Source organism: Accipiter gentilis, chromosome 13 (assembly GCF_929443795.1).
Source record: "Accipiter gentilis chromosome 13, bAccGen1.1, whole genome shotgun sequence".
Lineage (NCBI taxonomy): Eukaryota > Metazoa > Chordata > Aves > Accipitriformes > Accipitridae > Astur > Astur gentilis.
Window position 1 is genome coordinate 34,734,919 of NC_064892.1, and position 16,544 is coordinate 34,751,462.

The 16,544-nt window shown below is 43.0% G+C and overlaps 1 protein-coding gene across 1 annotated transcript in view; it reads left to right on the forward strand.

Moving 5' to 3' along the window:
- Positions 1-13,088, forward strand: part of LHFPL6 (LHFPL tetraspan subfamily member 6) — a 145,069-nt gene extending 131,981 nt beyond the window's left edge. The window contains exon 4 of the mRNA XM_049815981.1: positions 11,992-13,088. Within this exon, the coding sequence (XP_049671938.1) occupies positions 11,992-12,110 (119 nt within the window). The 3' untranslated portion in view covers positions 12,111-13,088. The remainder of the gene's footprint in view (positions 1-11,991) is intronic.
- Positions 13,089-16,544: the final 3,456 nt, after the last annotated feature.

Here is a 16,544-nt window from a genome sequence, read left to right on the forward strand (position 1 = left end):
TCGCCAATCTGCTGCAATCGTATGTTTAACGCATTAATTAACAGATTATAATGAGAGCTGAAATTTGCTGTAGTGATTTCTACCAGGCAGCTCTGCAACTAAACTTCTCTTTTCCACATACACTGGCAGTGAATTTAAAGCTTAGCTAGGGTTTTTTTTACTTAATATCTGTGCCTGGTTGATTCTGTGTTGGCAAAGTACTCTGTAAAGAAGAGGTACTGTCTGAGGGCCATTTAATGACCACACTGGCCATCGTCTCTCACAAATACCTCTTGGTTGGTGATAACCCAAACCCTCTAGGCTTTTCTGAATCATTAGACTGGCTTACTCATTATAGCCTACAGGCCAAAAATGACGTTTCAAAGGCTTAATCTCACTAAGACAAATTTAGGTAAGTATTGCTTTCATTTGAATATTTAATTTGATTAAGCCACAATGATATGTTTTCTGTTCCTGAGTCTGTGAAATGAGTTGTCTCAAGAACCACACATATACAGGCTGCATTCAAAATCTGCCCTCAATAAAGCTGAGCTGCTGTGAGCCCTGCACTGGTTTGCTGATGGGGGAAATGGTGGTGGTGGGAGTGCTGGTCCTGCACCTACTGCTGCTGTGGGTGCTAGCGAGGATGACACTGAAAACCTAATTCAGCAGGTTACTCTCAAAGGAGAGGGTGTTCAAAGGGACACTGATCAGTAGACAGCATTGAGCCTCCTCTTTGAGGATGGCAGAGCAACTGCTGCAGCTTGGGTCACAGGGAACATATGCGTGTGGTTAGGAAAGGAGAGTTAAAGCACACCAGCTTTGACCACAGAGCCAGCAAAGGCACATGTTCAGCACTGAGATTCATTCTGGACTTAGAAAAGGCAAGGGGAAAAAATGTTTGAGATTGGAGGTAGAAAAGATAAGCCAGGACCTGCAGTCTACATTATAGGAGTATGAGAAGGACAAGAGGCAGGTACAGAGGAGGGACTGCAAGAATTCACTTGAGAAGCAGCTGAATTTTGCACTGTGAAATATCAACCCAAAATATTCCAGAATTAGCAATTAAATGAAGATTTTTGCTTTACCAAAACAAGACAAACACCCGCTCCCTGTAGCATGCTCATAACTAGATAGAATAAATAAATAGCAATGCTAGGAACCCATAAAAAAGCTTAATCCTTAATGGGTATGCTAGATAAGAAGTGCTTCTCCATGTCTTCAGGCACTCTGAAAAGGCATTGAAATAATAGGCACTCCAAATGGTGCTGAGATAGCCCATATTGTGAAGAGGGCACCCACTCCCTCCACCCCCACCAAACACAAACATTTCTGTGTACATTCCAAAGCAACATTTAAAAAGGCTGCAGGAAAAATAACCTGCCTTTAATTTACATAAGTAGAATTGGGTGCTCTTTTCTAGAAAACCTGAGCTGACACTGTGAAATGCCCAGCAGTTTGCTGCTCTCTTTAAAATTGGATATTTATTTGTTTTTTTATTAAGCGAACGATGTCCAAAGGGTTTACTTAAACATTTATGTATTTAATTGGGCTAATTTTTTTCAAGCAAATGAATCCCTACAAACAGGAGTCATTCTTCAACTGAAGATAACCTGCCAAGGACAACCCCATTTGTTGATTAAATTACACTGAATACATGTAGCTGTTTTGCTAATGGGGATGGGGTGTAACCTCCATAAATACACAGAGAGACTGGTGCACCTGTAGAGGGGTCTGCTCTGTTCTAGCAATCTGGTTTTGCCATCATGAAAAAAAGCACAGTGATAGATTAGGGCTTTGACAAATGACCTCTGGCAAATCTTGTTGGGGTGCTAAGGCCATGATAGCTCTGTCATATTCCTCTGCTTGTGATTCCCAGCTCCCTGATAGTTAGGGCCTGAATGGAGCTCTGTATTGCAGCATGCCATCTCAGATCACAGATGGAGCAGAGTTCCCACCGAAACACCAGAACTAGAGCAGTCTTCTGCCACTGTTCTTAGGGTGGTAACCCCTAGCAGTAGGGCAATATAAATAAACGGGGGCAAGAGAAAAAAAGAGGTATTATGTTTTAAACCAACACAGTTGTTTGCTCAGTGACCAAGTCAAAGTCCTTAGTCTAAGGACTAGGCCACAGGCTAATGCCCAAGGCAGAGACTGAAGTTACAAACTAGCAGTGCTCAAAGTGACTGCCTTTTGCTTTTACCAAATGTCTGAGAGTGGATCAAAATCATCTTAATCTCTTGTCACCATGGAAGCTGTTATTGTTATGCTGCATTTTTTACACCCTGGAGTTGCCTGTGGGCCCATTCAGGACAGCACTGATGTGGCACAGCAGTACAGAGCTGCTGACTGAAGGGTGTGAAGGTGAGTCAGATCTACACAATCCAATGGTCTGCAAGAGGAATTAGCAGGCAATTTCCTAAAAGCATCTTTATAGCATGTTGTATAGCACACATTAAGTTTTTCTGGGCTAGAGGCACTAGTACCATTTTGTTTTCCTTACTAAATGTACCACACAAGAGTAACAGCTGAAAAATGAGGCGTTTAGCAGGAAATTCTTTGAAGTGAGGGACCCTGCATTAAGGTGAGAATATGCATTAAAGTGAAGACTACACCAGACATTTGCAAAAACTTCCCCATTTTGCAAAACTTAAACTGTGTGGAGAAATCTTCTGAACTTGCATGCCTTTTTTAAAGGGCAATGCAAGTGTATACATGTGAATACATTAGTATTGGTTTTGAATGTCTAAAATCAATATGAGACTTCATTTTAGGCCATTGATTTCCCTAGGTGTGCATGTGGAGAATGCTCAGTTGTTGCGTGCTTATTTCTGTTGTGATGGGTGCAGAGGCAGCTAAATCCCACAGAAGTCCCAGAGAGGACAGGGCACGCTCAGTTTAACTCACAAAATCAAGCCTCAGTTGGCATCTGGTGAAACAGCACTACAAGACCAATACCTAAGAGCCCAAACAGCAAAATGGTTATCTAGAGTAAGATTAAATTATCTAAACACAAATGACTCATGCCATTGTAGGGGCCCTAGGAAATTTCACCTGGTCTCCAGCTGCCACTTCCCTACCACCAGATGTATGAAATGATATTATGTACTTACCTTATTTACCTGAAAGAATGAAGACACTAAATTCAAGATAAACTCAAATTTTTAAGTTTAACTACTTGGAAAATAATTTAGTCTTCCTTTGAGGAAATATGGTGTGTTTGGGCAGTCAGGACTCAGCCTAGATGATGAATGCCTCAGAATTTTTTTATGTCCTACCCCGTTTTGTGAGAGATTACTTTTTATGTTCTACATTTCCTACCTGGGACCTACATTTTTTTATTCTGCTGGTGATCATTTGTGCTAAAATGCATCCTACAAACATGGCTTGGTGTTTGCTGTACGTAACTACCTTCAGAGCTCATCTTTGAGTTTCATGATGCTTTTCTTTGCTATTCAAGGCAGTGAAAATCATAGGTCCGGCAGCAAGGGCTCACATGGCTCAGGTGTGGCTGTCAGCACACCATGGCCGGCCTGCCTACCCACCTGGCAGCTGCTGCCACAGCCTGCCCGAAATGCATTCTATGCTTGATTGAGTTCATGCTATCCTTATGATGTTGGGAACTGTCTCCTGCTCTGTTTCTTCTGCAAGTCCTTCTAGATCCTCTCCAGTTGTTCCATGTACTCTGGCTGTCACGCTCCATTGCTACCTGTCACGCACAGAGATATCCTAGATCTGGGTGCTCAGCTGCAGCAGCAACCAAAGCAGATGGCTCCAAATGCACACCTTTGCTTGCCCTCTGTGGCAGTCCATCCATCTGAACTGCTGTGAAAGGGCTCTCTTGGCCAAAGTGGCTGGCTGGAGAGCAACTTAAAAGGCTGTCTCCCATCCTGAACTAAACAAGCAGTTGAACTGCCCTCAAAAGAAAACTCAGAAACTTCTCTGTTGAGGGATATTTGTTTCCAAAGTTCATTATTATTAAGGTTCCCCTTTGCCACTTTTAGAGGGCTTGAAATATCTTAAAGAGAACTCTTGACTTGATAATTACTTTTGCTGTAGAAATATTAGAGTGAATTATCTTTAAAGCACTTTAAAAGCAAACAGTGCAGTTACTAAAACATTACAAGCCCACAGAAAGCAGCGAATATAAAAAACCCCCACACATTAACTTTGTCTACTAGTTAATTTGCCTTAGATGGCATCATTTCAGCATCTGGCTGACTGCTGGAATACAGTGCCAAAACAATCAAGGAAAGGATTTAGAGGGTAGGGCAATTTATTAGAATCCTATTAAAGGCAAAGGCTTCAAAGCTGTATTTTTCTATGAGCAATCTATCTGAAAAAGCCAGTTTTCTTGTTCGCAGATCCTCTGCAAACAGCTCAGAGATTTTACCAGTTCATTTTTTTGACTGGGGCTGAGCACAATCTTTACAAGCATACCTGACCTGCAGCTGCTGAGTTCTTGGATAAATGAATGAATCAGCCTGCATGCTAGTAAAGAAAGTGTTTCATCAAGAAACATTTCCTCTTCAGTGCTACCTGGATTACTTCCATTCTTAAATCTCTGTAAGCCTTTGGTGACTATATCAAGGTCCACATATATTCTATCTAACATAAGGCACTTACCTTTGTTGACAGAGTTAGAACATGGTGTTGTGGTTTAAGCCCAGACAGCAACTAAGCACCACACAGCTGCTTGCTTGCTCACTCTCCTCCCTGAGTACAATGGGGGAGAGGATCAGAAAGAAAAAAAAAAGGTAAAACTCATGTGTTGAGATAAAGACAGTTGAATAGGACAGAAAAGGAAGGGAAAATAATAATAAGACAATATACAAAACAAGTGATGCCCAATATAATCACTCACTGACCAACAGCCAGCCAATCCTCAAGCCACAGCATCCCCTAGCTAACTCCTCCCAGTTTATATACTGGGCATGACACCATATGGTATGGAATACCCCTTTGGCTCATTTGGGCCAGCTGTCCTGGCTGTCACCTCCGAACTTCTTGTGCACTCCCAGTCTTGGCTGGCAGGGCAGTATGAGAAGCTGAAAAGTCCTTGACTTGGTATAAACACTGCTTAGGAACAACTAAAACATCAATGTGTCAAGTGTGGTATCAACATTCTTCTCATCCTAAATCCAAAACACAGCACTATACCAGCTACTAGGAAGAAAACTGACTTTATTCCAGCCAAAACCAGGATGCATGGGCATCCAAGGACCCTCTGCAGTCGACAGAGGTAAGCAGGAGCATCTAGAAGGTAACTCAGACCACCTGGGAGCAAGTACCTGGTGCTCTTTATTAATTGAAAAGGGCAGCTAATCTGGTTGTTTGGAATCCCCTCATAGTTAAAGGGAGAAAAATAGGTGCTACTAGAGCAGGGTTTATCTGCTGGACTTTAAAAGTCTACCTTAAGATGAAATGCAGCGCACTTTTATAGGTGACTTTTTCTCTTTGTTGTCTCTAGAGGGAGTCTGGGGGACTAGCCCAGTGTGAATCTCTGCACTGTGGCTGTCCAAAGAGAGGTGAAATTAATTTACTTCCTGCAATATGTGAGCTTTCTGCTGGCTTCTTCCAGGAGGCTCAAGATCTCCTCATTAGCAGGACATAAGCTATTTGCTCTTGGGAATTTGAGCATTGTAGTTGACACAAAGTATTGGTTTCTCCTTCATTGCTCCATGATAAATGCACACCTACAGCAAACTTGAGGTTTGATTAAACAAAATTATGTGATCCTCCAAAGAAAGGAGGATTTGCTCATATGAGTGAGTGTCTGCATACAGCAGAACTGAAGAATTTCAAGTTGGTACTTCTTTTTACGCTTTTTTACACTTCTGAACTTTAAGCGATTTTATGCATTTAATTACAAACCAAAATATCCATACTATTTCTTTGACCAATTATAAGTAACCAAAATAGCTTGATCTGTGCATGCATAAGAAATCATATATTTATAAAAAAGATAAATCCATGTAGAAAGTCATATCCATGCAACAGACAAAGAAACCAGCTTCACTAAATTCATTATTTTGTATCAAGCTATTTGTTTGGCTGCAGTTTTACCTTATATAGCTTCTTTCTTTGTTTCACATAACTACTTTAATCCTTTCTGGATGCACTCCAACTTTTAACTTCTTTTCCTGCTTTTGTAGCTGATTTCACATGACGGTTTTTCATTGTAACTGTGTCAAGAAAAAAATCTTCAGCTGTTTAATTTATCTTGGCTTTGTTTCAAAATAATCGTGCCTTCTTATTAATTAGCTGATTATCTTTTACATTCATTTGTGGCTTTCATATCTCCAAATCTCTGTATATTCCTTAAGATCACACTCTTTACTTTTTTCTCTGATTACTTTTCCAACACCCTGATTGATTACATGAATTCACATTCCCTGTAGTACTGGACTCTCATGTAAAGCTGTTAATTAGAGTTCCTGCACATCTTTTTTCAAGTAGGAATTGTAGTTTTTATTTTTGAAGGTATATTATTTGTATTCTTCAGCCTGACTAATTCTGAAACCTTTTTTCCTTCATCTTGGACAATAGTCTGTACTTAAGGTTAAATGATTAGTGTTTGCCAAATACTCCAGGCTGCAAGCCCAGGGTAGTCTTAACATTAACAGCAGAGAAGGTACAAATATTTAAGATGCTAAGTCTTGCAATCAACAGGTTTGCATCCAAGACACTTTCATGTCCTGTGTATTTTTTCATAAGTGTCAATTATCGGTTATTTTAGATGAAAATCATATGTTATTTCCAGGACCTTGATAACTATACATGATAACTATTTATAAGACATCATGAGTAGAAATTCTGGTAAAATTCTGTTTTGGCAACTGGATCCTGGCACAGCTCCACGGTAGATCAATTATCTGCAGATCTTCTGTTGCCAAATTTCGCTCACTCCCAAATTTGTCTTAATCTTTGTATATTGAAGAGGAGGGGGGAGCTAGGGGACATGTATCATGGCCTCGAAGATCATGTTAGAAATCAGGAAAAGGCATGGAAGTGTTTTTTAATAAGCCCATCCATCACTGCAAAACTACCCTTCCACATTCTTTGATTTCTTTTGATTTAGCAAATATTGTCTTATGTTCTATGGGATTTTTTTTCTGCTGAATCTTCTTTTGATAGTGTCCTCACTCACCTTGCTTTTGTCCTTTATCTTCAGAAACTGCAATTCCTTTCAATCATTTCACAAAAGAGAGGAGTGTAATGTTTCCACTCTTTCCTTCTTTTATTTGCTTGGAAAATGGCCATCCATCCCTATAGCTGCAAGGTCTGATATTCTATGATTCCGGGGTTTATCCTGACACACTCTTGTTGCCAGTCCCAGTAAAACAAATGTGAAAACGAAGTATTTAATATCTGGCTACAAATTTACATGAGCTGACTTGGGACAGCCCTACTTCACGGAGCAACCAAGAGCTCCAATTATTTATGCTCTCTTTTACCAAAAGAACCCAAACCAACAAAACCAAGGATCCAGAACTAACCAAACGCTGAAGCTACAGCTTCTCCCTCCATACTGACCTGTCAGGTAAAGACTTATTTGTTAAATGCAACACCATTTCTGTGCAGAGAAGGAAACTGCTGTGATGCATATCATCTCTATTAGCTAGAAGGGTACTTCAGCTGCTGGGGAATTTACTTTGGCATGAAACCAGATCCAGCCCATCTTATGAGCAAGAACATGTACACATTCTTACATGCATCTCCATGCCCTCAATAGACTGGCACACTTCTACCTGTATATACGTATTCCTATGCATCCTTAAGGAAAACAACAGCTTCTTTGTCTTCGTGTGTGTGAAAATTGACATGGTTTCAATAGTTGTTTTAATACTATCAAGTAATTAGGTGGTCTTGCTCTTCATTTTAGAGTTTTGACATTAAAAAAATGGGAAACTGTAATGCAGCATTTCTAATCTTTAATATGATGGGCTCCATGAAGCCAAACTGCTCTACTTGATGGTTGAATTTAAGCCCCAGTTCTGCAAAGATCTTAACTGTTTGCTTATCTCTGAATACATGACTAGTCCCACTGATGTCAGTGCAATAAAATTTGAACATGACAAAGGGTCCTTCTATGGTATGTATTATTATAATGTAAAAATATAAAGCTAGAAAGCAAAGTCTATCTTCTATAACATGTAATATTTCTATGGGTGTATTTTGTTTCATTTGATGTTACATTTAATTACTCATTAACCCTGCTTTCTATGAAGTTTCCTGTTCTTTTTAAAATGAATGTTTAATATCAAAGCAAAGCAGAAGTCATTTTACAATTTAAAGTGCAACTAAATTACCTGATTATTGACAACCAATAATGTTTCTTTAGGGTGCAGTGGATTAAAATAGGTCATAGTTGTCGTAAAATGAGAACACCAGAGCAGAAACATAAACTCCAAAATATTTTCTCTCATTGTGCAATACACAATTATAAAAGGGGTAGCATTGTTTCATTGTGACACGTGGCTATGCAGTGTAGGCAATCATTCATTGCAACAGGTACCTTTGAGATGGATTATCTCTGGCCTTATAGCTATACTTAGCTATGGACCGAGGACTTACCTATACTACAATGAAAAGTATAGCCAAGTTCTATACCCTCAGACACCTTCCCCGCTGCAGGCTCTTCTTCAGCACAGTAGCTTGAAATGCTGTTCTGCTCAGCATCATCCAAGTACAGATCAAGCTATTTTATCTGAGGCCTCCCATTGCTCCTGGCACAGGCTGGAAATAATGGCCAGGTTTATTGCTGTGTTATTATTGCTCTAAGGTCAGGCTCCCGGCTCTTTCCTCCTTTCTCCTGCACTCTCCCTTTCTTTCATTTTTTCATCTTGACCCAACACAGACTTGTGAACTACATTGCATTTGTTAGATCAAGAGGCTGCCTGTCATGCCTCAGAGCATTAAGTAGGGCAGTGGTCCTTAGGGTAAATGGAGCATGGTATGGAGAAATAAACATTATTCTCTTTAGCCAAGGCTGAATTGTGCATGTTGTATCTGTTGAGCACATCTCTGACACTGATTTAACAGCTCTTTCTTCTTAATATGTATTACATACACACTCCCTCTCTCCCACTGTCAAGGCACAAAAGTTGAAATCACACCATGCAAAAGTTCAAATTTAGTTCATTCTGTCCCACTTAGGTCACACCTTTGGGCAGTGCTGCCAGGTGATTCTTTAAACTCTTTTTAAAGTAGCATTTTAACATTTATTTTCTCTACCTGGAAGCATCATGATGAGAAAGTTTTACTTTTTCAAGCTGCAACTACAATTCCCTAGTATTTTTCGGAATACTTAGCAATTTAAAAAGACCTATCAGATGGAGTCTGTCTTATCACAAGAAATGCTTTAGCATGCCCCACCCTGGTATAAATGTGATCATTTTCAAAGCAATCCAATGGATTTAGACATATGGTTTATGCTTAGGTCTGGCTTTGAAATTCCCAGTGGAAGCTGTAGGCAGTGGCAAAGCAATAGATGGTCCAGAGACAGGTCTTTCCAGGGACTGTTGTTCAATTGGGCAAGGATCAGCATCAGTGGCATTGCCAGGCACTGGGAGGCTCTCCATGGTTTCTGATGGTCTTCTCTTTAGGAAGTCAGACTCTCTGTGTGGTCTTCTGCAAGGAAGCCAAGAATGGTGTTAATCTACAGAGCATAACCAGATTACAAAACCAAGTAAATCTCTCAATCTGCTCCAGCACATTAAGGAGAGAGGCTCATGAGCTCAAGCCAAGGCCACAGCTTCTCAATTCCTCTGGTCACATCAGGATCTTTGTTTCATTGGACACTTTTTTAAATAAAAAGTTTTGTGGGTTATGAATTCAAAATGAAACAAATACTATGCTTCCCGCTTGTCGTGGTTTAACCCCAGCCAGCAACTAAGCACCACGCAGCTGCTCACTCACTTCCCCCCATCCAGTGGGATGAGGGAGAAGATTGGGAAACAAGAAGTAAAACTCCTGGGTTGAGATAAGAATGGTTTAATAGAACAGAAAATAAGAAACTAATGATAATGATAACACTAATAAAAGGACAACAGTAGTAATAAAAGGATTGGAATGTACAAATGATGCGCAGGGCAATTGCTCACCACCCGCCAACCGACACCCCGCTAGTCCCCGAGCGGCGATTCCCTGCCCCCCTTCCCAGTTCCTAAACTAGATGGGACGTCCCATGGTCTGGAATACACCGTTGGCCAGTTTGGGTCAGGTGCCCTGGCTGTGTCCTGTGCCAACTTCTTGTGCCCCTCCAGCTTTCTCGCTGGCTGGGCATGAGAAGCTGAAAAATCCTTGACTATAGTCTAAACATTACTTAGCAACAACTGAAAACATCAGTGTTATCAACATTCTTCGCATGCTGAACTCAAAACATAGCATTGTACCAGCTACTAGGAAGACAGTTAGCTCTATCCCAGCTGAAACCATGACACCGCTGTGGTGTCAACCTGAGATCTTCAGAGTGGCCAAGACCATAAGTGTTGCCTCCTACTAACATCTCCTTACAAAGCTGGCCCGACAATATCCTGCAGACAGTCAATGGACATGCTGTCTGCCTTGAGGCATGCTAATGTTTTGGACATGTTGAGACATACAGACAGACATCTTGTGTGTCTCGTGCCTAAGGCAGGATTAGCCGAGTTCATAATTGCCTGAACCTCAAGCCTTGCCCTGTAGGATGCCATTGGGACAGAGTATGGACATGCCACCTGTTTCAGCTCTGTCTTTCTAGATGGAAACTCTGTTACCTTCGGTTCTCTGGAGGGAAGAATGGTTTCTGCTGCTTTTTTCAGAGGGTGGGAAGGAAGTGTTGTATTGCTGTTTGTGACTTACTGAGAGCACTCACTGCTCAAAGCAGGGCAACGTCACCCAAGATGGCAACACAGGGAGAACCTCAGTTGTAATGAGTCCCAAGCACTCAAGATCAAAATGACCAAGATGTTGTCCTGAGGATTAATAGCAGCCATCTCCTCGCTTTTCGGAGATCTCTGAGGAGGCTTCCTCCCTGTTGCAGCTGCTGTTTTCCTGATTTCCTCTTCTACTGCAGGCACAGTGGTGCCTGGAAGGGGAGGAATCACTTTATGGTCCACCGTGGGATTCCCCAGCATTTGCTGGTGATAAGTTTGGCTGTATAAAGATACTGAGGCCATTAAATATATTCAAGGCCTTATTGTGACACTGCTAAACACATTAAACAAAAGATCAGTGAAGTTTTCAGCAATGAGTTGTGGCCTTGGGTGAGGATAGGGAAATTTCTCTATTTTTGTATGTCAGGACTCCATTCCCACAGCAGCCCCCATGCAGGTAGTCCCCTGACACCACGCTCCTTCGCAGATGGTCACGATTGGTGCCTGTGCGAGGGGGACATGAACAGGTTCCCCACAGCCATGTCCTGGGTTATTGTCGCCCAGCAGCTTGCAGCCGGGTCCAGCTTCAAGCCCTGTCACTGCGATGGCGGAGCTGGACCCACTCAGCTCTTTCTGAAGGGAGCAGGCCCTGGCCCAAGTTACCTGCAAACCCTCAAAATCTCAGTCAAAAATAACCGAAATATCCTCAAATGCTGGCTGGAGGAGGAGGAGAAAGAGAAGGGTGGGAAAAGCCCTCTTCCGACTGCAGCTGCTGTGGAGAGCGGTGCCGCGGGCACTCCCTGGGCTGGGCAGGCAGGGGGGCAGCTGCCCTGTGGCTGCCGCGCTCGTGGTGCCGGCAGCCTCAGCTTCGGCTCCCACGTGGTCTTTCCCCCGTGTGTCAAACAGCAGCTGGCCAAGCTACTGAGCTCAGAGGCCTGACTGCTGAACCCGTATGGAAAATGAAGGGGAGCCATTTAAACACTTTGGCTTCTCTAATTGCTTGAATTACGCCCTGTGTTCCCTGTCTGAGGTGGACATACAAGCGGGCAGAAACCTAGAAAAGTGCTTTTTCCTGGGTGGGCAGAAAGGAGGGTTGCGGCAGCGCTTCCTCCCCCAGCTAACGCTGTGCCGCGTCGCTTTGTTTTCCTTGCAGGGACCTGCCACATCGGCTGGGCCTACTACTGCACGGGCGGGGGTGCGGCGGCGGCCATGCTGGTGTGCACCTGGCTGGCCTGCTTCTCCGGCAAGAAGCAGAAGCAGTACCCCTACTGAGCTGGCCCCCGTGCGCGGGCGCTGCCAGACGCCCAAGGGGCTTGCCGATGTCTTCTGGAAAACGACGACGAACAAGACATTTTTAAGTGCTTTCTCTCTGGAGTGGGTGTGGGGCAGGACAGCAGGTGGCCCCGGGGAGGGCAGGGAGGTGAACAGCAGCGCAAAGCCACCTGGCCGGGTTGGAGAGGGACGGGCTTTCTCACCCGAGCCCGCTCGTGGTCGGCTCCACAAAAATATAGGCAAGGAAAACTCTGCTTTGGCAAATGGTGAAATTCTGCGTGCAGCAATTAATTGAGAGGTTGGTGAGGGGATGGCAGTGCCGAGGACTGGGGTAGCGCCCGGCAGCCCCTTGGCATGGCTCCCAAAAGCACACACGCATGCACAGATGTTGACCATGGCACAAGATGGGTAGAGAGGAAACTTTTTTTGGTGCGATTCTTCTTTCTTTCCCTTTTTTTTTCCTTTTTTTTTTCTTTTTTTACTTCTCTCTGGTGGTTTAAAATTCAGTGTTGCAACACTTTTTAATCTATACATTAAACTTAATAAAAGGACCAATAAGCCACTTTATCAGTATTTTGTATATTCTCTACACATTTTTCTTCCCCAAACATTTAGCCACTGCTTATTCAGCCCTATATAACTTTTATTAAGCCTCTGTGTTTTCAGCATTATTAAAAAAATGCAACATAATTACTTGGCATATGTAGCCTTTCCCTATAGTACTTTTACGATGTGCAGTAAATGGACGTTTTTCTGTCCATTGGAAATTCCACTCACGGTACTGTAGAGTTCTGTTGGTTATGTACAACTAACAGGAAACCTCTTCCAGACATAGATTTCTGTTGCTGTTATGTTTAGCTCATTGATGTTGTATTGTGCTGTACCATGTTTATTATTTCAATATTCATTTTTGTAAAAAAATATATATATAATATGTGCTATTTTATGTTTGTATTTGCAAAATCTCTGTAAATAAATTTTTCCTTGATCAATACTTGCAATGCATGGTCGTGTCCATAGATGAAAAAGTTCCTTTCCAGATCCCCATTGGAAAAAAACTCAGAAATAATCATGACTTTTATAACCATGCTGTATCCTTTTTCCCTGTAAAACACATACATTTAGGGTTCAGTTACATTGCCTGAGGATAGACATCTATTGCCACTGGAGGCTTTCTGGCATATCCCACATTTTTCCCTAATGCTGTCAGGTGTCCTGCAGGACTTCTGTGAGACCTTCCCCATTTTGTCCTGGCTGCTGCTGCGGACTCAGCATTTCACACAGCATTGCATATCCCTGTTTAGATGGTTGAAACAAGCCCTTACTTTCTTAATTGCATCACTACTGATCAAATATCTACCAGGCGGTATTCCCTGCACAAGACACTTGGCACTGTACACACAAAACTCAAAACCAATCTTTTATTTTTTTTAAGAAAAACAATGTGAACTTAGAGCATAGGAACTTGTAGGGCGGTTTCAATCATGATATTAAATGACTTTATTCCCTTTCAAATTTGTTTTTCTGCTTGTTTTCCCAATACGATATTTCTGTTGTGTATTTCTAAGTTACCTTTTATGTTCTAGTTGCAGTTCTGCTGGTTAATAACACTTGTAGTTGTTGCAACTCTGAAAACGTGCAGTTGCTTTGTACATTATGCTGGGCAGCTTTTTGGAGGTATGTGGAAATAGCAATGTTAGCTTACAGTGATCAGTCCTGATATCACTGAACTGAATTTTATCGAGTTTCATTATAGGCTAAGCACTATTTATTCGCTTTCTGGTGCTGTGCAGTGAAAAAAAAATTGTACTTTACCCCTCCCAGATTAGCCCATAATACCCTATTGCATCCGACTTCACTTCTGCTGAGAAGCACACCAACCGTGCTGTGGGGGCTTGCCTGCCTGCACGCTTTTCCACTGGCACCAGCAGCAGTGGGACATGGAGCTCTTCCCTGCTGCTTCAGGGTTTCAGGGCTTGTCCCTTCTCATAAGCACTCATGACCACACCCAAACCTGCTGCGTAAGGTCAGTGGCATTCCATATACCTTCACAGTAAGTCCGAATATGCCTGTTAGGGTGTGGATTGCTGCTTTATTGAAACCAAAGGAGATATAAACACAACTTTGGCTGTGGTTCCCCTGGCTCTGGTAAGATTTTTGGCAGGATCTCAACAGAAAAATGCTGCCTTTGTACAGTATGCTACTGTGGAAACATGCCTTTCCTTCCACTGAAACTGCAGGTTGCTATACAAAGTTTCAGTGACTTGGCTATAAAATTATAAGTGTTATTCTAACTTTGGCCCTCTCTAGATTATATCCTGGACCATGCATCATGGAGAACATTTTGACATTTTTAGATCTTCCTGTGCTCAGGTTTGGGCTTGATTTATCATGACAAACTGGAACTATGCAATTACTTCATGAAGAAAATTAGGGGTTTGTTACAATGCAATACAATTATAGCATGACTGACTTTCTCTGAATTTGTATACAATCTCCTTTTTTCAATTTAGAATTGAATAAAATGCCAATTTTTAATAATCAAGCCAATGATATATGCTGCACCTGCTTTATAGCTGTTTATCGTATAGCCTTCAGCTGCTGTGATATGAATAAACCAATCACAGCTTAACTATGTTTGTCCATATTTGTGCATTTTGATTCTGATATCCATTTTGCACTAGAATACAAATACCATTTATTATCATGGTTACCAAGCCTCACAGCTACAAACTCTAATAACTTCGAACTGGGCAAAAGATTGCTTTCAATTTCACAGTATGAAATGTCAATGAAATATTTACTATGTTTAATTTTCCATTTATTTATTCTTCAAGATGAGGAGCTTGGCCTTGCATTTGTCAAAGTGAAAGCCGTAAGCTTGCACAGGCTCTAAGGTTGCTGAATTCTGTCCTTGCCGTTGCTGGCAATCGTATCACATAATCCTGTTCATAAATTTATCAAGCTGTATTTTTAAACTATTTAAGCAGCTTTCCCCTGACAACTACATTGGGAAATTTATTCTGAAATCTCACTCTTTGGGTGATTAGACACTTCCTAATTTCCAGACTACCCTGTGTTCTGGAGCTCACTGTCAACACAGATGTCAGAGGTCACAGTCCACTTCCAACAAATAACTTTGGGAGCAGTAAGTTTCACCCATCACTCCTAACTATACAGGTGCTATATAGAAACAAAACGTATGGTCACAGACTACTGTTCATTATCAGAAGCTATCTTAGGACCACATGATAATTCAGATGGGAAGAGACCTCTGGAGGTCTGTAGTCCAGCCTCCTGCCCAAGGCATGGTCAGTCACAAGGCCACAACAGGGTGCTCAGGGGTTTACTTCATCTGGTCCTTGAAAACCTCCAAGGATGGAGATGCACAACATCTGTGGGCAGCCTGGGCCACTGCCTCACTGTCCTCTTGGGCAAACAGTTTTCCTTATAACTGACCTCTTGTTTCAACTAATGACCACTGTCTCATCCTCCCAACAAGAATCACTGAGAAAAGCTCATCTCTATCTTCTGTCACCTCCCCATAGGAAGTGGGTGGCTACTGCTGGGTTATCATTCCCCCACCCCAAGCCATCTTTTCACCAGGCTGAATAAACCCCTGTATTGGGTTTGTGTGGTGGGTTTTTTGGTAGCAGGGGAGGGGTCTGCAGGGGTGGCTCCTGTGAGAAGCTGCTAGAAGCTTCCCTGGCTCCAAGTCGGACCCGCAGCTGGCCCAGGCCGAGCCCATCAGTGACAGTGGTAACACCTGTGGGAGAACAGATTTAAGAGGGGAAGCCTGCAGCCAGTAGGGGCTTGGAATGTGAGAGGAACCCCTCTGCAGACAGTAAGGCCGGTGAGGAAGGAGGGGAGGAGGTGTGCTGGAGGAGGGGATGTCCCTGCAGCCCGTGGTGAGATGGCAGGCTGCGCCCCCCCAGCCCATGGAGGGGAGCAGAGGCCCCCCAAGATGGCTGTGACTGTGTGGGAAAGCCTGTGCTGTGGCAGTCTGTGACTGAGGATCGGCCTGTGGGAAGGACCTGCGCCAGGGAAGTTTGTGAGGAGCTGCAGCCCGTGGAAAGGACCCATTCTAGGGAAGTCTGTGAGGAGCTGCAGCCTGCGGGAGGGACCCACGCCAGGGAAGTTGGTGAAGGGCTGTCTCCTGCGGGAGGGACCCCATGGCGGAGCAGGGGCCGAGTGCGGAGGAGTCCTCCTCCCCCTGAGGAGGAAGGAGCGGCAGAGACCAGGTATGACGGACCGACCCCAACCCCCATCCCTGTTCCCCTGTGCCGCCGGGGGGAGGAGGTGGAGAGAACCGGGAGTGGAGGCGGGAGGGCTGGGGGGAAGGTGTTCTCAGGTTGGGTTTTACTTCCTAATATCCTTGTTGTGATTGGATTGGTAGTAAGTTAGATTGACTTTGTTTCTTCCCCAAGTTGACCC